The 25,184-nt window shown below is 43.7% G+C and overlaps 1 protein-coding gene across 2 annotated transcripts in view; it reads left to right on the top strand.

Annotated features, from left to right (window-relative positions):
* Positions 1–25,184, top strand: part of LOC135224575 (ubiquitin carboxyl-terminal hydrolase 38-like) — a 476,208-nt gene that overhangs the window by 135,872 nt on the left and 315,152 nt on the right. For both annotated transcript variants that reach the window (XM_064263709.1, XM_064263710.1), the window contains one exon: positions 9,971–10,242. In XM_064263709.1, the coding sequence (XP_064119779.1) occupies positions 9,971–10,242 (272 nt within the window). The remainder of the gene's footprint in view (positions 1–9,970; positions 10,243–25,184) is intronic.

Raw genomic sequence — 25,184 nt, forward strand, 5'->3', positions numbered from 1 at the left:
TGGGTGATAGATACCCTTCGGGTGGGGTACATACTGCCATTCGATTTCTCTCCCCTTCTGTCGTACAAGCCACAGCTCACGAAGGCATATCCTCCAGATTCTCGGAGGTTCTTGGCTCTTCGGAAGGAGGAGCAGAAGATGCTGGACAAATTGCTATAGAGGAAGTGGTGCGTCCATCTCCATTTTACAGTCACATCTTCTTGGTGCTCAAGGCGTCGGGAGGATGGAGACCTGTGATCGACTTATCCACCTTGAATCACTTCATCAGGAAGACATGGTTCAAGATGGAGACCCCGCGTTTGGTGTTGGCAGCCGTGAGGGAAGACGACTTCATGCTGTTGATACACTTCAGGGACGCATACTTCCAAATCCCTGTTCATCTGACGTCCAGGAAATTCCTTCGCTTCTCTCTTGGGAACAAGGTCTTCGAGTTCAAAGTCCTATGCTTTGGGCTGACAACAGCCCCGCAGTGTTCACAAGGGATCTTCTCTCATGTCAAGTTGGACCCATGCTCGGGATGTGTTTGCTGAAGTACCTCGACGGTTACTTGGTTTCGGCAGTTTCCAGGTAAAAGCTGCTGCAGGACAAGGATCGTCTACTTCGGTTCTGTCTCGAACTGGGCATCGTGGTCAACCAGGACATGTCGAACCTCGTACCCAGTGAAGGGATTCTCTACTTGGGCATGGTCATCGATACGGTGGTGGAAAAAGTTTTCCCGTTGGACCAGAGATTGGAGAAGTTGCGGATGGGGGCATGCAACTTCCTGTCGGAACCACATCAGTCAGCTCATCAGTGGCAGTTTCGTCTGGGAGTGTTGTCATCCCTGAAGAGGCTGGTCCCTCATGGGCGTCTTCTTCTTTGGTCTCTGCAATGGAGACTGGGGGAATTCTGTTCCTCCGGTGGGGGACTCACCCCTGTTAATGTTCCCTCTGTCTCTGGAAGTGAGAGAAGACCTTCGTTGGTGGTTCGACCAGAATCCTTCGAAGGGTGTCCCTCTGCGTTCTCTTCCACCAGACTTCCTTCTGTTCTCAGACACCTCCCTCACAGGTTGGGCAGCCTTATGTAGGCGACTTCATCGCTTCAGGCATTTGTAGGAGGCAGCCTTCCTGTGTCTGAAGAAGTTTTGGGAGAAGTAGAATGTCATTCTGTCGTTCTCATGTCGGACAACACCATGGTGGTAACCTTTGTGAACAAACAGGGATGCCTGGTTTCTTGTCAACTTCATGCCTTGACCGTCGAGGTTCACCAGTGGGCTGTCAGCAGTTCGGTAGAGCTCTCAGCCAGTTATATCCCAGGCAAACTGAATGTAGTCGCAGTCAAACTCAGTTGTTGGGATCAGATCTTAACACTGAGTGGTCGTTTCATCAAGTGGTAGAAGACAGCTTTTCCAAGTTTTGGGTAGACCCATGTTTGACCCTTTTGCGACTCGCTTCAACAAGAAGCTGGAGATTTTCTGTTCAATGATCCCAGATCCTTTAGCATTGGCAGAGGACGCATTCCAACATCCCTGGGACAACCTGGAGGTGTATGCCTTCCCTCTGTTTTGTTTGATCCATCAAATTCCGAACAGGATGACTTTGGTAGCCCCTCTGTGGCCTCAAGCGAAGTGGTTCCCAGATCTGCTGTAGTTATTGTCAGAGGTTCCAAGGGAGATGTCCCCCTTGGCGACATCTGTGTCAGCTCCATGCAGAAGTGTTCCACCAGTCAGTAGAGTCCCTGTCTTGTCTCGGTTGGAGACTTTCAAGTTTCTCCTTCGAGCGAGAGGTTTTTCTCAGAAGGACGGCAGGGCATATGTCCAACAGTCTCAAGAGAGTCAACCTCTGCGGTTTCCAAGGCAATAAGCGATCTACTGTGATTGGTGTCGTAACAGGGTTTTTCTCCACTTGCAACCTCTATTCAATGAATAGTAGCAGACTTTTAACCTTCCTCAGAGACGAGAAACGTTTGGCTGTTTCTGCCATTAGAGGCTACAGGGCGGACCTGAGTTTGGTGGTACGCCTTAAAGGTATCGACATCTCTTCCTGGTAACTTTCCTTGCTAGTTAACCCTTAAACGCCAAAGCGGTATTTTAAAAATCGTCTCCCGTATGCAGGCGGCGTTCGCGAGTGAGCGCCGAAGCGGAAAATTTTTTTTTTTTTAAATCACAGCACGCTTAGTTTTCAAGATTAAAAGTTCATTTTTGGCTCCTTTTTTTGTCATTGCCTGAAGTTTAGTATGCAACCATCAGAAATGAAAAAAATATCATTATCATATATAAATATTTGGATATATGACAGCGCGGATAAAAAATTTCATATATAATTGTATACAAATTGTGCTGTAAGCAAAACGGTTAAAGTTAACAAGTTAATTTTTTTTTTGTATTGTACATTAAATTGTGATCATTTTGGTATATAACACATTGTAAAACGATCAAGGCAACACAGAGAAAATATTATCATAAAATGATGCATGAATTCGAAACGCGCGGACGTAAAAAAAAGCTGTTTTCAAAAATTCACCATAAATCGAAATATTGTGCTAGAGACTTCCCGTTTGTTGCAAAATAAAGGTAATTGATTGAATATTACTAGACCTAGTAATATTCAATCAATTACCTTCAACTGTAAGTGTTGTAGCTTACAATTGCAGTTTTCGACCATTTCGGTCGAGTTAAAGTTGACCGAAGAACGAATTTTTTCTATTTATCGTTATTTATATGAAAATATTTCAAAACTGATAAAAGCTACAACCATAGGTTGTTTTTTGTTGTATTCTACATGAAATTGCACACATTTTCATATATTAAACTTTATGTAACGGCTAATTTAAAATGGTGCAAACATTACGACAATTGGACGAAAAAATTTATTTTTTCGGAAGAGTTACCGCGCGCACGTAAGGAAAAAGTTTATTGCATAAATTCACCATAAATCGAAATATTGTGCTAGAGACTCCCATTTTGTTGCAAAATAAAGGTAAATGATTGAATATTACTAGAATGTATTAGTTTTAGCTTACAATTGTGGTTTTCTACCATTTCGGTCGAGTCAAAGTTGACCGAAGTTTGAAATTTTGGTACTTATCGTTATTTATATGAAAATATTTCAAAACTGATAAAAGCTACAACCATGAGTTGTTTTTTGTTGTATTCTACATGAAATTGCGCACATTTTCAAATATAAAACTTTATGTAACTGCTAATTTAAAAAGGTGCAAACATTACGACAATCGGACAAAATTTTTATGTAACGGCTAATTTAAAAAGGTGCAAACATTATGACAATCGGATGAAAAAATGTCTTATGTTTTTCGGAAGAATTACCGTGCGGACGTAAGGAAAATTTTTTTTTTTTCATAAATTCACCATAAATTGAAATATTGTCCTAGAGACTTCCAATTTGTTGCAAAATAAAGGTAAATAATTGAATATTACTAGAATGTAAGAGTTTTAGCTTACAATTGCGTGCTTTTACCATTTCGGTCGAGTCAATGTTGACTGAAGGTTGATATTTTGGCACTTATCGTTATTTATATGAAAATATTTCAAAACTGATAAAAGCTACAACCATGGGTTGTTTTTAGTTGTATTCTACATGAAATTTTGCACACATTTCCATATATAAAACTTTATGTAACGGCAAATTTAAAATGGTGCAAACATTACGACAATCGGACGAAAAAACTGATTTTTATGGAATAGTTACCGCGTGGACGTAGGGAAAAAGTTTTTTTTCATAAATTCACCATAAATCAAAATATTGTGCTAGAGGCTTCCAATTTGTTGCAAAATGAAGGTAAATGATTGAATATTACTAGAATATAAGAGTTTTAGCTTACAATTGCGTTTTTTGACCATTTCGGTAGAGTCAAAGTTGACCGAAGGTTGAAATATTGGCACTTATCGTTATTTATATGAAAATATTTCAAAACTGATAAAAGCTACAACCATGAGTTGTTTTTTGTTGTATTCTACATGAAATTGCACACATTTTCTTATATAATACTCCATGTAACGTCTAATATAAAATGGTGCAAAAATTATGTCAAAGTGAGGAAATAATTTCTGAGATGTGTCGCTGATACTTTTTAGTGCGAGAAGAAAGAAATTTGCGCTTGCGCACCTGGGTAACGATTGTAAACAAAACAACGCCTTGATCCGTGAGCTCCCAGCATCCCCCAAGGCGCGTGATTCAAAAGTTTTTGCCTAGTAGGCCTATAACTATTTTTCCGTGAATTTTTAAAAAACTTTTTTATATTGATGTACCATACGTCCAATCGGCACCCAACAGCCAATTTATATCGACGTTTAATACATCCAATCGGCGTTAAAGGGTTAAGGGGTTTGAGCACTCAAGTTCTCCTAGAGAGCTCAAGCCTTAGATGTGGGATGTTTCCTTGGTTCTCAAGTGCTTCACTAAGGGTCCATATGAGCCCTTGTGTCACTCATCTGACAGGAACCTGACGCTCAAGGCAGTTTTCCTTCTGGCCTTGGCATCTTCCAAGAGGGTAGGAGAGCTCCTTGATCTGAGCTATGGAGTGAAGTACGACAGGGGTTGGGGGTCGTTGTCCTTCAAATTTGTCCCGGATTCCGTGGCCAAGACCCAAAATCCCTCTGTGCATGATTACAAGTTCACTTCGTTTTCCATTCCATCACTGAGTGACTTGTGGGTGGTGATGCTCAAGAGCGTTTGTTATGCCCTGTCTGGGCCCTGCGTTGCTATCTTAAAAGGACTTGGCACCATAGACCAGGCTGCCGCAGACTTATTGTTAGCACAGGCCGTACAAGAAAGAGGTGTCTAGGAATACTATCTCTTTTTGGATACGGGAAGCCATCAGACAGGCATACTTGTCTCTTGATTCCACCACCACGTCTGTGCAGGCCAGAGCGCATGCCGTTAGGTGTACTGGTCCCTCTCTGGCTTTCAATAAGAACTTTGCTGTACATAGAGGGCTGAGCGCTGGTACTTGGTTACACCAGTCCACGTTCGCCTCTTTCTATCTTAAGGATGTTGCCCACAGATCTATGGACGTGTTTTCCCTGGGTCCTGTGGTGGCTGCCCAACAGGTTGTGTACTCATAGTTGCCCCTAACAGGGCACTTTTGTATCTTTCCTAAGATGATTGTGTGGATGAGAGAATGAGGGAGTTGGCTGGTCTCCTTCTTTCTCTTGTACCTTTCCTTCTTCCTTTGGGCGGGTTAAGGAATTAGACACGTCATTCGCTGGACTGGTCTGATACAATGAGTAAGGTAGTCACAAGGTAGTCATACTGTTTCCCTTTGGTTCCCAGTGCAGTGATTCTCCCATATATCATTGTACATCACTCAGGGTCTGAGTGGTTAGATATCAATTTATCTAGCTTCTCAACAGGCTTCAGTCCCTCTCCAGAAGTCATTTCTTCTGGAAGCTGGACTGGTGGGTAGGCCCCCAGCCAGTCTAGGATGTCTTGTACCTCCCTCCAAGTATGAGTCTATCCTATTGTTAAGACTGAAGGTTTGTTCGCGTATGAACAAATGACAAATTTTCCAAGACAATTTGTATTTTTCATAGCTACAAACCTGAGGTCTTAACATTATACTGCCCGCCTCTAGCCGCCCCTCTGTTTGTTAAGACATCCTGAGTTGGGAAAGACTGATGCGTGATCGTAGGTGAATGGTCGTCGACCATCGTTCACCCGATATACGCATGTGTGCCAGATATCACAAGATTCCTTGCTTTCATCTGTTTTTTAACAGGATCCAGCTAGGTGCTAGAAATTATCCTATTGTTAAGACCTCAGGTTTTTAGCCATGAAAAATACAAATTGTCTTAGAAAATTTGTCATTTTTGATAGTTGAAACAGAGAAACAAACTACTAAAAATGCTTATACCCAAGTATTTAAAAGTTTTTTTCACAAAAAGTACATTTAGTCATGAAAATTATATGAAAATACATTAATTTGTGAATATATCTCAGTGAAAAATATCTCGAATAGGCGAATTTTCCGCAAATAATTTGTATATATGGTCCATAGAAAAATCTATGAATAGGTGAGTCCGCTAATTGTGAATAGCAGTGGTTATTTGTATTCCTTTCATAATAGCGGCTGTTCCTCTTCCTCTGCTTATTTATCTAGGGTGAGTTAGCTTGGGGATAGAATGGCTCTTGCAGCTCAGCAATTGCCTCTGCAGACAGTTCCAGCCAATGTCACCGTTACGTGATAACATCATGCAAGAACACTCTATCTGCCCCCCAGCCGTCTCATTCCCAACCATCTGGTACTTACTACCAGCATTCTGTGACGTCTTTGCAGAAGTTCTGTGGTATGTCACCCCTGGCTATTTTTCACCTCACAGTCATCGTCTATAGATTGCAGTTTTCTTTCATCTCAGTTATCCTATTTAGACTAGGGGTTTCAACCCTGGTTTGGTTGATTCTCCTTTAATATTTAAGCAGTACATAGCTTGCATTGTTTGGTTTACACTTCCTTTTGCCAAAAATTAATCCGTTGAATGGCACTCTTTAGCTTACTTCTACCTTGGCTCCTGGTAAAGTGAGTTGAAGGTAATACTGGTTATGGTAAGGTGATTGATCATGGAAGTAGAGCCTTTGGGATATGGGTGAACAGTCGAAGGAGAAAGCTAGGAAACTATTCAGTGTACAGTTAACCTTTCATATTCATGGGGTGGTTAGGGACCGCAACCCCCGCGGTTATTGAAAATCCACGTTACAGTCGACCCCTGCTATTTGCAGACTCAGGTATTCATGGATTTCTCAGTGGCCCTTTTATACCCATTTTTAGCAGGTAATTTGCATATTCGTGGTATTTTTATGAGAATACCCACAAATTACTGAATTTTCATTTCAATTTCATGACTAAATGCACTTTTTGTGATAAAACTATTAAAAAACCAGTTATAAACATTTTTAGTGGGTTTTTCTTGGGTTTGAACTAACAAACTAGGCGGGATAAGTCGCTGCCGAAGCCAAAAAATGATAATATCAGCCAAACACACACACACACACTAAACACAAGCGAAACAGGCAATGAACCGGGTAAGGCCAAGAGAGGTTAAACACAACTCTTGCCCAGGCGGTTAAAGAAAAGACTGACACGGTGGTGTAGGTGAGTGGTCTTTGCCCACTCTTCACCCGATCCGGAACGTATATTGGAATCCCCCCCCCACCCTTTAAAAATGCATATACAGGCAGTCCCCAGTTATCAGCGATCCAGTTTTGTTTTATGGTGCTTGTCTAGCCCCATAACGATCTGAGTTCTGGTTATCGGCGCCATAAGCACCATAAATTGCAAAGTCGCGGTTAATGGCGGTTTTTGCTTATTAGCACCCCGCCGAGAACAGAACCCTCGCCAATAACCAGGGACTGCCTGTATGTAACTGCCTATTTCAAGCCAATCAGCATAGAGGAAAATGGTACCCTACTGTGTGATTGGCTTCTTCCAGCCAATAGCTGTTGTCATGGAGAGAGAGAGAGAGAGAGAGAGAGAGAGAGAGAGAGAGAGAGAGAGAGAGTAGAGAGAAAGGTAGAGAGAGAGAGAGAGAGAGAGAGAGATAGAGAGATAGAGAGAGAGAAGCGAGAGAGAGAGAGAGAGAGAGAGAGAGAGAGTGAACTGAGTACATACCTAGACATTGGGTGAAGGCATTGCTTCTCATGACCCCAGTTGGTTGGTGACAAAGGTTGTATCAGGGTAATGTATTTATAGCCTAATATGACTGCAGTTATTCAGCCAATGGACCAAGGTCTTGTTGTTGTAACAAAGATGCTGTGCCAGAGGAAGTTCCTGGAGGAAGTGTTAGTAGTGTTACTGAAGGATGAGGAGAAAAAAAAGCAAGACTTGGATACATGAGGGGAACAGACACTGGAGAATCTTCAGAAATATTTGCTAAATTCTATCATATACAACTTTGCCAGTGCTTGGATGGACATCATGGTAGAGACCCTCAGCAATGCCTGGAACTGTATGCTGAGTGGAGAAGAGACTATGATGGATTTCCAGGGGTTTAAGTGTTAATAACTTCCATTCCACACTCACAACTGGAGGCGACAACATTCCTGAGGATGACCTACGGAAGTGACTGGATGATGACAGTGGTGACCCTGGCTACCAGCTTCTCTCCAATAGCAAGATAGATGCTGCAGTTGCTGGTGGAAATGAAGGAGCTGCTGAAGATGATGACAAAGATGAGGCTGTTCCAACACCCCTCATACAAGCATATGTGAATTGCTTTTGATACAGTTATTGAGATATTGGAGAACCCCATAATGGACCCCATCGCTTTCTCTGGGGCCTTGGACACAGCTGCACAAATATGGGAGTATCGAAGGGTTGTCTTTACCAAGCAGAATTATTGTTTGTATAGTCAGAGTGCTCTCGACAGCTTCTTCAGTTTGGAACTGCAGTTAAGTATGTCTAATGTCCTCCAGCTGGTGGAGGGGATGGATATGAAGGAGGACTTTTAAATCTCATCAAAAGTTTTTAAAACATCTGGCCATCATAAGCACAAAGAGCAGCACTCACAGGTGAAGGAAGCAACAGAGAGTGACCGCACACTTGCAACAGTTTTCATGTTAGCCTTAGCCTTGGCCAAGATAGTAGGGGAACTGCACAGCCTATCCTATATGGTCTCTCAGTTGGCAGGTTGGAGTGTTATGTCATTTTCATTTGTGCCAGAATTCATCACCTAAGACACAGAATGCTGCTGTCCCTGACCCGCAGTTTGAGAAAGCTTCACCATACCTTCCCTACAGGACTTTGTGGGGGAGAAAGAGAGGATGCTATTATATCCTGACGTCAGGGCAGTAAAACATCGCCTTAAAAGAACAGAGGCACTACAACAGCATGTCAAAGACTCTTTGAGAATACAGGAAAAGCATGTGGTGGTATTGAACACCATTATTTCCTTGAGGTAATAACAAAGCATACCAACTAGACAGTGGAAGCACCCCCTAGGGAAGGTGAGAGCTCACAACATGCAGGGCATAGGCCATTTGGTAGTCTTCAGGAAGAACTGCTCCATCCTACTTGTAATGAAGGAAGTGGTGTGAAAAAGGCAAACCACCTTCATGACCTCCTTCAGGGACATGGCCCACAGGTCTCTGGATACCTTCATGTTGGGCCTGGCAGTAGCAACTCAACAAATACTGTAACAGGAGTAGTGCCAGTAATACAGCTTTGTCTTGCTCTGACTAGGGCGAGTGGCACCTAACTTCCCCAGAGCAAGAGGGGGAGGGAGAAAATTTATCCCCATGGGGCCTATGGATGGAGGGTCCATTTACGGAGGTGAGTGGGACTGGAGGTCATTACAACACTAATGATAGAGTTAAGTTGAAGGTACTGTAGTACTTCTGTGTACCCTTTGGTCACAAAGTCGTCAAGTTCACTGCAGGCTGAAAAGGAGTGGGCATCATACCCAGGACGTACTTATATTATTCTTTTGTTTTCAGGCAGACATGGCTGTCTGCAAGTATGTGCAAAGGTTGACTCCACATATGAAATGGTATGGTTTGTATAACAAGGAAGAAAACAAATTACAGGCAGTCCCCAGTTTTCAGCATGTTGGTTATCACCAATCCGGTCCTATGGCATTTGTCGAAATGCGCCAATTTCCGGTTATCGGGACCAATGATCAGGTATTGGTGCCAATACATACCTAACAGAGGTGCCAAAATCTAGTCAGTGCCAAAAATCGCCAATTTTCAGTTATCAGCAATTTTCGCTTATCGGCTAGCATTCAGAACAGAACCCTTTCAAATAACTGGGGATTGCCTGTAGCACTCATAAAGTCTGTCATTTTATAGGTTTTTTTTATAAGACATTTTATAGATTTTTTATAAGACATTTCATCAAATGTTATGATGCTGCATTTTGAATAACTCAGATTACTAGTTATTTTGGCAAAGGTTAATCCTTATTAGTTATGAATTAAGAAGATCTTACCTGTAAGTTACATGTCAAGTGCTAACTGAATGTATTTTTTCATGTTTTTCAGATGGAGGATCTGAGGTGTGTCCGGCCATGGCACATCTTCTATCATTAGTCCCAACTGTAGTAGTTGAAGCTTTAGCTCCTCGTATTGTTGCTGATCCATCAACAACAGATGTAGCCTTAAATGCTACTCTCACTCGCCTTACGGCTTGGCTTGTATTGTGGCCAATAGCACACCAAACATTAGGTTTATGGGTGCGCACATTAGTTCGCCTCTTGTATCAAAATGGCAGAATGTCAGTTCCTACAAAAGTCACTCTAGAAAGAGTACCAAAGGTATATATTTATTTATTAGCTTTTATTCCTGATTGTTGGGACTGTACTATGTTAAAAAAAAATTTAGTCATACAATCAACAAATTATTAATTTTACTTTGTTCATACGCGAACAAACCTTCGGTCTTAACAAAAGGATCATTTGTAGCGCCTAGCTGGATCCGGTTAAAAACAGATGAAAGCAAGGAATCTTGTGATATATGGCAATGCATGCGTAGATCGGGGGGCCATCAGGCTGATGTTTGTAATGTCGCCCCTTCTTCTTTGGAAATTAATTTGATTCCTGGGAAGGGGGAGGCTTTTTTCCATCATTCTCATTTCTTCCAGAGTCGGAGGCGTCCAAGATTGCGGCAATTGGATGACGCTCGTGCTTGGGGGTACCCCGTCCTGGAGGGATTGCTTACGCACTTTTTGGAGGTTCACTAACCTCCCCCCCCCTCCTCCTAGGACTGGCAAGACCATCCCCCCTTCTCCCGGCCTCGTCTTCGTGAGTAGTCGAGGTCAGCCTTCTTGTATTGCTCCGCCAGTAACTGTTGCCACTTCTTCGAGTCGCAGGGAAGCTGTGACATCACAGGATCCGTCATCGTGTATTCCTCTCTCAGTCGTGACGTCATCTCTGCCGCCCAGTTCGCTACTTCTCCCTTCCATGTCTTCGGAGCCTTCTCTTGCAGATCAGTCTGAGGTTATATGCCAGGCAGTGCTTAAAAAGTTGGACTCTTGTTTTGGATGTTAAGTTAGCTGCCGTGTTGGTTGGGAGCATTGGAAGGAAACGCGCTGCTTCGTCCCCACCTCCTGCGAAGAGATCACTTAAGGAACCAGTTCTGTCTTCTCTCTCTTCCCCCTCTACGCCACATCTGCGTATCAAGCGTTGAAAGGCTAAGGACTTTGCTATTTCTTCACCTATGAGGACGTGTATCAAGAATGTTGGTGTTTCAGAGAGTATTAGTGGCTTCGTCCTCTGCATTGAATTGCGGGCGTGTTGCAACTTCCCCACGTCCGTGCACATCTCGATGTTGCAACTTCCCCCATCCATGCACATTGCGAGCGTGTTGCAACCTCCCCTGAGAGTGTAGTGTATCTTCCTTCATGTATTCTGCAGCAGCTGCTTCGTCCTCTGCATCGAATCATGGGCATGTTGCAACTTCCCTCGTCCATGCACATCTTGAGTATGTTGCAACATCCCCTGTCTGTGCACATCGCGAGCGTGTTGCAACCTCCCCTGTCTGTGCACATGATGCAAGTGCTACTTCTTCTCCAAGGCCTATTCGTTGCCGTAAGGATCTCAAGGTGCCTGTCAATAGGTCGAAGGTGGTGAGCGTGAAGTTACTGCAACAGGAGTGTTTGCCTGCCCCTCTCACTGATGCTTCTAAGAGTTCGATTCTAGAGGATTCTCCTTCAATCTTGAGTGTTCGGGATTCCTCTCCAACTCACGTTTGTAAGTCAGCCACGCCCATGACCATTCACGGACATGTTAATGAATCATCTGTTGGAGGAGAACATAGTGATGTTCCTAGTGTTATAGTGGGTTTGTCTTGGGAGCCGACGCGTGGACCCAGCCCAGACAGGTTAGTTTGTGTTTCGGGCTGTTTGGCTGCTGATCCTACTGTTAATTTTAATGAAGAAGGTACCTTAGAGGAGCCTATGCATCCTTCTCATCCTTGGTCTCTGTTGCTGGAGCAGGAGGAGGGAGACACGCAGGAGTTTTTGTCTTTCTTTTCGGAAGTTGTTAATCTCATTCGTGGTTTCAACAATTTGGAAAGTAAAATTTGTGTTTGTTCCTACACAAATAAAAACCTTTTTCTTTTTTTCTTTACATAGGATTATTTAGCTTGCAAATGCAAGCTGAAACAGCTGTTTAAACTACTGATAAGGTATAGATAACTATCAACAAGTAGGGGGAAGCACTGCCTTCCTGTCATATGGTTACCATTGTGTTCAGATGCTTACTTTTAACTCTGTACAAACTTCTCTATTTACTTATAGTAAACTTTTCACTTTATAATTTTCTTTTTTTATTGCATAATTTGTGGTTTGTTTGCTGAGCATGAGCCAAACCCATGAGGAAGCCTAAGAGTGTATGGTGCCCTTCTAGGAAGAGATTTCTTTCTTGTGAAGAGGTTGAACTTTATACACTATGCACATTTTGCAGTAACCATTTCTGCAATTGTGACAGCCTATGCTTTGAGTGCCCAGTGCCATTGGAGGGCAATACTCTGCCTTGGAAGGTTTTTGGAAGGTTTTTGCCACTTTCCATCGAACAGCTAAGCTTCCACATGTTGTTTTTGTGCCTAAGGGAGGAGTTTCCTCTTCACTGACTACCACTGATCATTCATTGGAAAGCCACTGAGGGGGATAGGACAACCATTCCTGCATCTCCTTGGAGACCTCATTTCACTGTGAGAGAGAGTCTTCCTCTTGTGGGCATTCTCTCATTGGGCAAAACAAAGTTCTCACCACTAACCTAACTTCTGTTTCAGGTGTGACAGAAGACAAAAGGCTTAATGGAGTTTTGGCCCTTCATTGGTCTTTTAGGGGACCCCTGTGTGTTTGCGCTGCGTGGCCACCTCACATCTGGTAAGGTGACTCCTGTGACTGCATCAGCAATGACTGTGACAACCTCCACAATCACTGTCTTGGCTAGCTCTTGAACTGCCACCACCTACACAATGCCCCCTAATGTGCCATCAGTGACTCCCTGAGAAGCTGTCGTCCTCCTCCTTGGGGGTTACTCCTTTGTTTGCTTTCCACTGTTTTGACCTTAGCTGCACTCAGTAAGAAGTCGAAGAAATGCAGTAGGAAGTCCTTATAATTCTCTTTATATAGTCTTCATATTGCCTGGTGCTTCTGCCTCCTCCTCTTTGACTACAGCTGCTAGTAAGCAAAGGAAGGAGGCTGCCAGGTCTTCTCCCTGCAGTAAGTCTTGTATGGCTTCCAATGGTCAGTCGTCTTCTGCAGAGAGGACAACAGGTTTCACACTAGTCTTACTGTGACTACTGTTGTACCTGTTGCTTCATGCATATGTACAACTTTTACCCATAGGTCCTCTGGTCATAGGGGTAATGGTATTGATCCACTTAGTAAGGGTAACCAGTTCTGTCAGAGTTCAAGGATTACTGGTCCGGGACCTCCACTAGCACAGCAGAGCATGAGAAAGTGAGGAAAGAGATGGCAGATGCTTTCTTGGCCCCTTACTGCTATGTAGCAAGAATGGGCCAGGGGTCCTGGGAAGTGATTTGGCCCCTCAGTCTAGTGGATCACTAAGACATGGTAAAAGGAAGTCCCCTGTTTTGTTTTTCTTGCCTGTAAAGGTTTCAGCCCCTTGGAAGGCTGTGGCATGTTTGAGGGATATCTACCTACATTCGAGTGAATGGCACCACTCTCCTTGATGTGTGTGTACAGTCAATCCCCATATTCACGTTCTCGAGATTCGCTAAATCACCCATTCATGGATTTTTCTTTGGACCACATCTACCCATTATTTGTGGAAAATTCGCCTATTCGCGGGTTTTTTGACAGTAACTATTCACTAATTGGTGCATTTTGTTGTTATTTTCATGACAAAATACATTTTTGTGATACAAAAAAAGGATTTTGACGTAAGGAAAAATCTATTTCTGGGCGATTGGCTCGTGTCGCCAGCGAAATATCCTTTAATCTATTATTTCTAGGGTAAATGTACTAACACATACCAGAGAATAAATAAAATAAAGAAAAAGGTCAGTATGACTGACTCGCTCACCCTCTAGGAGGGTGTCGGTATGAACACTAGGCGAGTGAGACCACTACCACGAGCCAAATGCCAATAGAAATCTCCCACTACAAAACCCTCCAAGAGGGGAGCCGTCCCACAGAGGGAGCAGCTCGTACTACTACTACACCATCCCATGCTTGCGACTGCTGCGCCTCTAGTGGCCATCCTGAAGTTAGCAGACAATCTTGAGCGAAGGGATGGGTAGGGGGGGTATTTCGCTGGCGACACGAGCCAATCGCCCAGAAATAGATTTTTCCTTACGTCAAAATCCTTTTTCTTTTTCTGGGCTCAGCTCGTGTCGCTTGCGCGAAATCGTACCAGAGAAACAGCACAAGATTGTAAACAAAGTAAATAAGATATAATAAAACAAAATAGGTCTCAAATAAAAGATACAAAATAAAAGAATGAATATAATTGCTAACAAGATACAAGTACACAGTAAAACAAAATCAGAATATGCTTAAATTACCCTTAGATCTAATTATGTTAATAATATAAGGTAATTTACATATATACAAATAGGTACAATGATTACCTATCACAATAAATCTGTGTAACAACATGTATCAAGAATAGAAATAGCAATTAGTATAAATTTACATAAATATTTGATCAATGATAAAATAAAATATCTTAGGAATGTATATGACTTAATATACAAAACCCGTAACCATTGCGTTATGATGTATCCCCTAGCATAAAAATAAGGGGATAACATCTATGAGATCAGTATGGTAATCAGATGTTAGTGTCCCTAACCAGACAAAAGGGGCACTATACAATCATAGAGCAGCTAAGACACAAGGTAAATGTTAATGAACAAGGCAGGAATAGACGAACTGTTGGGTGAGGCAGGTAGAAAGGAGGACTGAATCTTCTACTATAATCTAGCTAGAGTCAGGGGAAACTATGTTACCCGCTGCTACTGCTGGAAATTTCAGAGCTTCCAAGGACTTAAGGTAGTGACGTTTGAACACTGTCGGCGATTTCCATCCGGTATACTTCTTTAAATCAGCAAAATTCATATGTTGGAAGTAATTAATTGAGTGGCTACTGCCCTGACATCATGTGCTTTTGGAAAGGAGTCAGGATTGGCTTGTTTGATAAAGTACAGGATTTGTTGCCTGATGCCTTTAGTGGATAAAGTACCACCTTTTTCCCTCCTAAAGAGGGGCCCCGATGAGGAAGAGGAGGTCCTGGATAGAAAGGCTCGTAAGGTTGAAACCGGACAAAGGGAAACATCTTGTGGAAGGGGTAGTACCTTCCAAGGTTCCCACCTCATCAAAGGATCTTCATTCTTTGCTAAAAAGCTACGTTCCGGAGAAAGTAGCACTTCCCCTGTGGGAAGGAATTGAATATGATCCGGATCTCTGGATAAAGCCGACAGTTCTGAAATTCTTGCTCCTGAAGCTAGGCTTAATAAAAACAGAGTTTTTCTTAGGAGCATCATAAACGAGCATGTGTCATTATCGGTTTCGGAAGCCAGTTTTAGAACATCGTTTAAGAACCATGAAACTGACGTAGGCCTGACAGAGGGCCTAAGTCTAGCACATGCTTTAGGAATAGACGAGAAATAGGTATCTGTCAAGTCTATGTTAAATCCAAATTGAAATATCTTTTTCAATGCTGACTTGTTTGTCGTAATCGTGCTAGCTGCTAAACCCTTTTCAAATAAAGATCTGAAAAAGGATATAGCAGAATTAACTGTCATGATTCTGATATCTGACTCTCTCAGGAAGATTGCTAACTTTTTGACGGCAGCATCATACTGCCTCAAAGTTGAATCCCTTTTATCGGATTCCAGGAAAAGAATATTCTGAGGGTCAATATTCGCATCTCTTTTTGCCGCAAACTTCATGAAATCCATAAAGTTAGGGTTTTGAGAATCCCTGAGGAAGCGAACACAGTCTTCGTTTGTACTGACTGGGAGAGCTTGGGACTGGGGATCCGAGGGGACGAAGACCCACCCAGTTCCAGGATCAGGGGGTACCAATTGCTCTTCGGCCAGTCTGGGGCTACTAGAGCCACTTGACCCCTGAATGTCCTGAGTTTGTCTAAGACCTTCATAAGGAGATTCACTGGAGGGAAGACGTAAATCTTCTCCCAGTTGTTCCAGTCCAGAGCCAGGGCGTCCGTGGCGTAAGCCAGAGGGTCCAGGTTGGGGGCTACATAACACGGTAGTTTGTGGTTCGCTTGTGATGCGAAGAGATCCACCTGTAGCCCTGGGACTCTTTTGAAGGATCCATTGGAACGAACTCTCGTCTAGAGACCATTCCGACTCTAGGGGTGGGGTATGATCGGGATAGGGCGTCTGCTATGACGTTTCTTACTCCAGCTATGTGGGTGGAGGAAAGATGCCAACTGAATTTGTCTGCCAGGGAGAAGATGGCTATCATGACGTGATTTAGATGACGTGACTTGGAGCCTCCTCTGTTTTATGCAATGTACTACCACTGCGCTGTCCAAGACTAGCTTTATGTGGGAGTACCTTGGTGGGCGTAATCTTTTCAGAGTCAAGAAGACTGCCATTGCCTCCAGTACGTTTATATGGAACTGACGGAACTGGGGTGACCAAATTCCTTGCACCTTTTTGGCCTGGGAGTACCCTCCCCAGCCGCTTAAGGACGCGTCTGTGTGGATGGTAATCCCTGGTGGAGGGAACTGAAGAGGGACTGACACTGACAGATTCTTGACTTTTGCCCACGGCCGAAGCCGTTCTTTAGAATCAGAGGTACTGAGGATAGCTTGTCCCTGGACCTACATTTGCTCGAGAGCGCCAGATCCTGGTTAGATCTTTCAGTTTGGCTTTCATTAAGATGTTCGTTACTGAAGCAAACTGGAGAGAGCCGAGGATTCTTTCCTGAGCTCTCCTCGATGCTAGTTTGTGACTTAGAAATTGCTTGACTGACTTCGCTATTTCTTTCCTTTTGGTGGATGGAATCGACAGAGTGTGTGAGGATAGATTCCATTGAATGCCTAGCCACTGAAAGTTTGACTCTGGGTGTGAGTCTGGACTTGGATCTGTTTATCTTGAAACCTAGATATTCTAGGAATTGGATCACTTTCAGTGTGGCCTTGTTGCATTCTTCGACTGATGGGGCCCAGATCAACCAATCGTCGAGATACGCTACTACCATAATCCCTTGAGCTCTGAGCTGTTGCACTACTACTTCCGCTAGCTTCGTGAACACCCTGGGTGCCACGTTGAGCCCGAACGGGACTACCTTGAAGGAGAACGTCTGGTCTCCTATCTTGAATCCCAGATACGGACGGAAGTGTCTTGCAATAGGGATATGATAGTAGGCGTCTGTAAGATCGATAGAGGTGGATGACGGCCCCACGGGGAAGTAAGGTCCGCACCTGTGAGATCGTGAGCATCTTGAACTTGTCGCAGCGGATGGCTAAGTTTAAGCGGGACAAGTCTAAGATTACCCTTCTTTTGTTTGAGCCTTTCTTTGGGACGCTGAACAAGCGACCTTGAAATTTTAATCTCTTGACTTTGACTATAGCTCCTTTCTGAAGGAGGTCCTCTGCGTACTCTGTCAATTCCTTGGAAGGAAGTTGACGGAAAGGTCTGGCTGGAGGTGGGTTCGTCAACCAGCTCCAACCCAGCCCTTTTGACACTATGCTCTGAGCCCACTGGCTGAAGTTCCACCGGTGGCGAAAGTGAAACAGCCTCCCTCCTACCTGAAGTTCCTCATTGGTTCTGGTAACCCCCTCGACCTCCTCTGAAGTGCTTTCCCCTATTGAAGGGACCTCCCGATCCTCTCCCACGAAAGGACCGCTTACCTCTGCCTCCCTTGTTCGAGCGGTCATACTTCTGAGAAGCTTGACTCTCGAAGGCTGGATTGTAAGCTGGAGAGATGGCGTATGAGGTGGAGGGTTGAGGCTGAGGGGATATCACATAAATAGGCTGTGATTGGCCTTTAGACGTGGAGGGCTGAGCTGTCTGCACTAACGGCACTGTAGGAACTTGTTGAGGAAAGCGCGGCTGCTTCTTTTGGTAAGGTTGGAAACGTCTAGGCTTCTTTTTGTCCCTTACCTTTTGGTGTCAAGTCTTTGCCTTCTCCTAGCCATAAGACCCCAACGGTCCTTAAGGCTTTGGTTCAACCTCGTAGCCTCTGCTTGTACTTCCTTTACCATAGCCTCTGGGAAGAGATCTGCGCCCCAGATGTTAGAAGAAAGTAACCTATTCGGTTCATGCCGAATGGTTGCCTCAAGCAATACATGCTTCCTGCAATTTGTTCTAGCAGTGGCAAACTCGAACATGTCTGACTGCACCGTTTGAGTCAGGGCTTTGGTCATAAGCTTAAAAATTGGTTCTGAACCATAAGCCATGGTTGCTACCTCAGACATAGCCATCAGGTTGATTGACCTGGCTAGTCTTGTTTTCGAGTCAAACTCCGCTTGAATAAGACTATCCGGGAGCCTGGGCAGCTTTTCACCAAACTGCTCCATAGCACAGTCAGGTTTGAGTTTGCCAGCTGTGAAAGTGTTAGGCAAGTCCTCCCATAATTCTCCAATTGACGGGAGCAACGGAGAAGTGGGGTCTGCTTCTTTCAGCTGAGGCATGGGTTCCCCTTTCTGAGCTGCTGAGATGGTCGACCTCGCTATCTTGGTAAGGAAAGGGAGCGGGGTACCTTCATCCATCGTGAAAATGGTAAAGGGACTTTTGAATGGTTGGATCTTGGTATTCGAACAGTCCATGTCGTCTAGACATCTAAGCCATTCTCGTTGGGCCTGGTCCCGAGAATAGAGGACTGTCTCCTTTGGTACCCTGTCATCTCTAACCATAGCCGAAGGCGTGAGCCTAGCGTAGCCTATGAAGGGAGGCTGTAGGCCTTCCGGGTAGAACTCGAAGTCCTCTATTCTTCGAGTTCCAAACTCCGGTATGGAGATGAGACCATCTTGGAAGGGAGCATATGACGCTACTCTCCAAGGATTGTTCATGGAGAAAGCGGGCAGCGAGTCATACGGGGGAAGCTGAGATCCACTAGTGTTAGAGGTTGAGGGAGAGGCAAGGGGGGCTTCTCTTAGGCCGGCTATAATAGTATCCTGAGAAGTTATCCTATCCGACAGGCGAGATATCATATGTTCCATACTCGTCTTAAGGGAGCCTACCAAGTCGCCCACCTGTTGCAACAGGCCAGCATTGGTGTCCAGAGCCGGAGCTGCTGCGGAGGTGGAGGGGAGACTCTGAATAGGCACCAAAGGTAGTGGAACTGGTGATACTGCCGGGGTACGGGATTTCTCCTTAGTCTTACTCTTTGAGGACTTTGAGCCGGAGCTAGACCCTTTAGACCTGTCTGAGCCGGGATTACGAGCCGGAGACTTACGCGAAGAAGAAGACGAGGACGTCTTCTTCGAGGACGATGACGTCTTAGTCAAGGTCATATGTTTAGACTTGATCTTAGGCCTAACCGAAGCCTCTGGAGGAGTATATAACTCATCACCGGTAAAGCCTGGGAAGGATGGTGAAGTTGCAGGGGTAGAAGAAACAGTCACTCCCAAGGGGGACCCTTGGGTACCTGCATTACTTACCTCGACCAACAGGTCGTCTATACCTACCATAGGTTCAACATTTATATCCAGGGTTGCGACATCCGTGGAGATATCCTGGTCTTGTTCAGTCAAGGAGGCCGCCAGCTGTTGTTGGATAAAGGCAATAGAGGGGTCCGCCTCTACCGGATCGACGTATCCAGTCGCCTTGCCTCCGGGGAAGATTAACAAGCTAAACGCTTCTCCAGAATGTAGGGCTGACCCTTGGCGGCGTTCTTGCCAAAACCTCCGACCCAGGCCCGCAGGGTAGCCAATGCCGTATCTCTTACTGCCGGAGCCTGTAAGAGAGGATATATTTTAGATTTAAGAACCACTTAAAACTAAAACTTAGGATATAATTCTTAAACTAGATGCCTTAAGTTAAAGTAATGATGAAAACTTAAGAAGTAAAAGAGGCGGAGCGGCATGCGGAGATGGAATACTTACGCCTTCCAAAAGCTGGCTCACCAGATCGTAATATGGTACACGTCTCATGGTACCAGACCTGGATGTCCCCGTGCGGAGTCGCGCATGGAGCATGGGACCGGCAAACTTCGTGTCCACAGGGGTCCTGAAGTGTAGCGGAACATCCCGGATGCTCACAGTTGGTGGCCTGTAAGTGGGAAGACACATGAGTATCTTAAAGGGGTAACACTTACAGACTAAGGACAAAAGAACTCCGTTACGTGGCGGAGCTCGGAAAAAATTTGGGCATAACCCCTCCCTGCATGGCCTGAATAGGCTATAATCCCGGAGAGATCCGGTAACTACTAAGGGAGGGGTGGGGATGGTTTAAGAAACTTAAGATAAACTTAAAGATAACTTAAACCTACATGCAAGTAACCGGACTAGGTCCAGTGAAGCGGAGTGTAGTAACTCAGCAATACGGTACGGTTAGTAATGACCTATTGTATGCTCCGGTCCAACTATGGTGGACTATACCCTTCCGCTGGATACCAGGACTCCGATAGGGAGGAGCTCTAGTAAGGAGGGAAGGGCGAGATGACATACAGACTCGCGCTAACCCGGAGCGACAAGGAAGTAACGGAGGGGGGGAAGGCAGAGCCCCCCACAACGTACCACCCGGCCGAGCCGAGAAGCGGAGAGGTCGGAACCAGTCAGGGACTGTCGGACTCCCAGGCCCCTCCGTGGAGGGGAAGGGGGAGGCAGGCTCGGGCATGCTGGGCGAGCAAGGACAGACCGACCCACCCCCGCCCGACTCTATGGGAGAGCGGGAGAGGGGGAAGGGGACTGGCAGGCGCCTGGCTGACTCGTGATCACGTAGTGACCACGAGGCGGTAAACTAAGATACGGTAACCAAGCCTAGGCCAACCAACTGATCAGAGAGAAGCTATCGGGAAGCAACCAGAACTGAAAAGCGGTAGCATATAGGCCCATAGGGCGAAAACCAACTGATCAGAGAGAAGCTATGAGGAAGCGACCGAACTGATCAACGGTAGACTAGGCTCTACGAGCCAGGACCTAGGCTAAGCCAGACGCCAACTAACCTAACAACAACAAAACATAAAAATATAATATATAATAAAAATGAAAGAAAGAAGGTAAAATAGCAGGAGAAAAAATCCAGGAGTGTGCGACTAGCCCGAAGGCAAGTCTACCACTCAAAGCTAGTCAGGGGCCGATACAAGGAACCTGAACTAGGGTCTGGATAGAAAAGCCTACATAAGGTGAAATACATACATGTATAACAACTTGAGTAGACGTAATAACGCGGATAATCAAAATAGAGCGTAAAATAATAAGGGGTGTTCTAGGTATGGGAGACCAAGAACGAACCCAACATGCGGCAGGACCATGCTGCCATGCTTCCAGCCCCCGAGAACGTATCTATACCTAAAAAACGGCAAATACCGTCTCGGGGACGGAAAAAACTCGCTAACCGTAAATACTGAGTACTTAACTTAGCTGCTGCGATAGCTGCACGCTCCATTATAGTAAAAATCCACGAAAGGGCACAAAAAAACACAGAGAGAAAATTAGCACGTGTGGCTCCTGGCGCTAACTTTAAAAGGATGGCCACTAGAGGCGCAGCAGTCGCAAGCATGGGATGGTGTAGTAGTAGTACGAGCTGCTCCCTCTGTGGGACGGCTCCCCTCTTGGAGGGTTTTGTAGTGGGAGATTTCTATTGGCATTTGGCTCGTGGTAGTGGTCTCACTCGCCTAGTGTTCATACCGACACCCTCCTAGAGGGTGAGCGAGTCAGTCATACTGACCTTTTTCTTTATTTTATTTATTCTCTGGTATGTGTTAGTACATTTACCCTAGAAATAATAGATTAAAGGATATTTCGCTGGCGACACGAGCTGAGCCCAGAAATGACACTAATTTTCAAATATCAATGCTGATTAAAACTGTATTGGTAAGTTCAGTAAGATTAAATGGTATCATATGATCAAAATAATAATTCTCTCTCTTGCTCTCTTACAGAGATATAAGTTTTTTGTATGATAGATAAATGATTTACTAATTTTCAAATATTAGTATTAATGTAAACAGCAATCAATTCATTAAAGAAAATACTGTAGTGAATTAGTAAGATTTTAGTTTATAAAAATAAAAAATTATGTAAGAATGAAGGAAATCCCTGTCTTCCCACATCTTTCTTTCGAACTCCAGGCACCAAGCTGAGGTGGCTGAGGTCCACAGCTGTCAAATATATCAAGTAATATGACAGGAGGGGGAGCAAGTTGCCGACTAAGGTTGTGTTGTGTTGCCGACTAAAGTTCATATAATTTCTCTCTCTCTCTCTCTCTCTCTCTCTCTCTCTCTCTCTCTCTCTCTCTCTCTCTCTCTCTCTCTCTCTCTCTGAGATGAGAGAATTTTTATGGTACATGTGTATATGTTTATTAGTATTTTCAAATAAAAATATTAATAATATAACTAATTACAAAATTCTTATGTGATAGTATTTTGAAGAAATACAATAATCTATCTATTTCATTCTTTTAAATAAAGTTAACTCTCTCTCTCTCTCTCTCTCTCTCTCTCTCTCTCTCTCTCTCTCTCTCTCTCTCTCTCTCTCTCTCTCTCTCTCTCTCTTGCCACACAAGATACATATGTAATAGTGGTAACTCTCACCCTCTGTTTGGGCTGGAAGCTTAGAAGTGTATGTATGTATCTTTAAGGGCATTACTACATTTTATGGTAAAATAATAATATACAGTAATAATTTCAAATAATATTAAACTTAATGAGATTAAACAATAACATTTCTCTCTCTCTCTCTCTCTCTCTCTCTCTCTCTCTCTCTCTCTCTCTCTCTCTCTCTCTCTCTCTCTCTCTCTCTCTCTAAGTTTATTTGTTTTTAAGTATAAATAAATGATTTACCTAATAATTAATTTTCAAATATTAATAAGATTAATAAAAGAAATAGTGATTCCTAGTCTTTTATCCACTTCGAGAAAGGTGGGCGGGGGAGTAAATGACAGTTTGATATGCTATTGGCTGAGGGGAAGGAGTTAGAGTCTAGGAGTTATTCTCTCTCTCTCTCTCTCTCTCTCTTGTTTCTTGGTGAGAGAAATTTTTGAAATACTAATTGTTATCTTTCTATTGCTGCTTTCATACGATAGAAGGTGGGAAAGGAGGTCGGTGCATCCTAGGATGTTGGGTGTCGAGGGTTGGGGGGAGCATAAAGGAAGATGGAGCGAACAGGCCGATGTGAATAAAGTACCTCCCAATCAAATGTATTATTTAGATTTCGAAGAAAAAATGCATGCATCATTGAATCCCTATTCCTCCCTATAAATGGTATTTATTGGACACTGATAAAAAAAAGGAAAAGAAAAGAAGCCGAATTGAATCCCCCTCCATCAAAGGTAGGCTTTTTCTTTCTCTTATCCCTCTTCAAGCACATTAAAATAGCCAAGTAGATTACAGAGGATACTGCACTGACAAGCATCCTGACGTCTGGACAGGGAACATTGTTTGCAAACAGTTTGCAAACAATGTTTCCTAGTGTGGACAGGCCTTTAGTGACTTCAAGGCCAACAGAAGCTAGTTTGAAAAATTCAGAAAGTGTATGGGCATAAATTGTGTTGTATGGCATGGGAAGGCTGTGAGTTCAGATGAACATGCCGCCAAAGAATTCATTGATGAATTCAGAGAGTATCTTGAGGCTAAAGGATTCCTCCCTCAACAGGTCTTCAATTGTGATGAGACAGGACTGTTTTGGAAGAAAATGCCAAAGCGGACCTACATTGCACAGGAGGAAGTTCATTGCCAGGGCACAAGCCTATGAAGAATAGGCTAACACTCTTGGTCCGTGGGAACACCAATGGGGATTTCAAAGTGAAGCTCTTACTTGTGTATCATTCTGAAACTCCCCAAGTGTTCAAGAAAAATAATGTGATCAAGAATTAATTGCCTGTGATGTGGAAGGCCAATAAAAGGGCATGGCCCGATTGTGAAAAAATACCTACAAAAGAATCAATTGTCCCCTGAAGTGCCGCCTAGTGATGGACAATGTTCCTGCACATCTTCCCAGCATGTAAGACCAGTTGCTGGATGAATTTAAATTAATCACAGTCAAGATACCACTCCTCTCATTCAACCCATGCAACTTCAAGAAACTCTACACCAAGGCAGTATTTCAATGGTGCTTTAAAGTGACCTTAGACACTGAATTGACTCTAAGAGAGTTCTGGAAGGATCACTTCAATATCTTCAACTGCATAAACCTTATAGATAAGGCTTGGCAGGAAGTGGCTTTCAGGACAGTGAACTCTGCTTGGAGAAAATTGTGGCCAGAGTGTTACCTCGGGAAGCATTTCAAAGGATTTGAGGCTGACCTCAATGACCCTACACCTGTTGTGAATCTATTGGGTCTCCGGAGAAGTCCATGGGCTTGGATGTGAGTGGCAAGGATGTGGAAGAGTTAGTGGATGCCCACAGGGAAGAGTTAACCACTTAAAAACTACAAGACCTTCAGCAGGAACAGCAACAGACAGCATATGAGGAATTTGAGGAGGAGGAGGAGGAGGAGGATGAGAGAGGTGATACTATGCTTACTTCAGTAATTAAAGAAATGTTTGTGAAGTGGAGTGATATCAAAAATTTTGTTGAGACATACCATTCTAACAAAGACATTGCAATCCGGTCTCTAACATGTTTAGTGACAACGCTTTGTATCATTTTAGGCAGATATTGAAGAGACGTCAGAAACAAATGTTGGACAGTTTTGTTATTCGACAAGTTTTGTTATTCAACATGGGTCCTAGTGCCAGTAAAAAACAAAGTGGGGAAGTAACCTCAGATAGTGCCACTAAAAAATGTAGAGATGTAACCCAGATAGGTTCCAAACAGTAAGCTCTCCGTCTTTCATTTGCTAACAAGAGTCTTCCATAAAGGTAAGAGTAATGTTAAATGTTCATTATTCATTTCATTATTCATTTATTTATTTCTCATTGTTTTCTGTATGTAAAACTGTGTTTCTTCTTTGTAAAATGTATTTTTTGTTAATATTTTGGGGGGTCTGGAATGCATTAATACTATTAACACTATTCCTTATGGGAATTATTGTTTCAGTTTCCGGATATCGTAAGAGGTTCCAGAACGGATTATGTACGAAAACTGAGGTTCCACTGTATATACATATAAACTGTATTTACATATATAATACGTATAAAGTTAGTAAGA

The sequence above is a fragment of the Macrobrachium nipponense genome, chromosome 12, assembly GCF_015104395.2.
Source record: "Macrobrachium nipponense isolate FS-2020 chromosome 12, ASM1510439v2, whole genome shotgun sequence".
Lineage (NCBI taxonomy): Eukaryota > Metazoa > Arthropoda > Malacostraca > Decapoda > Palaemonidae > Macrobrachium > Macrobrachium nipponense.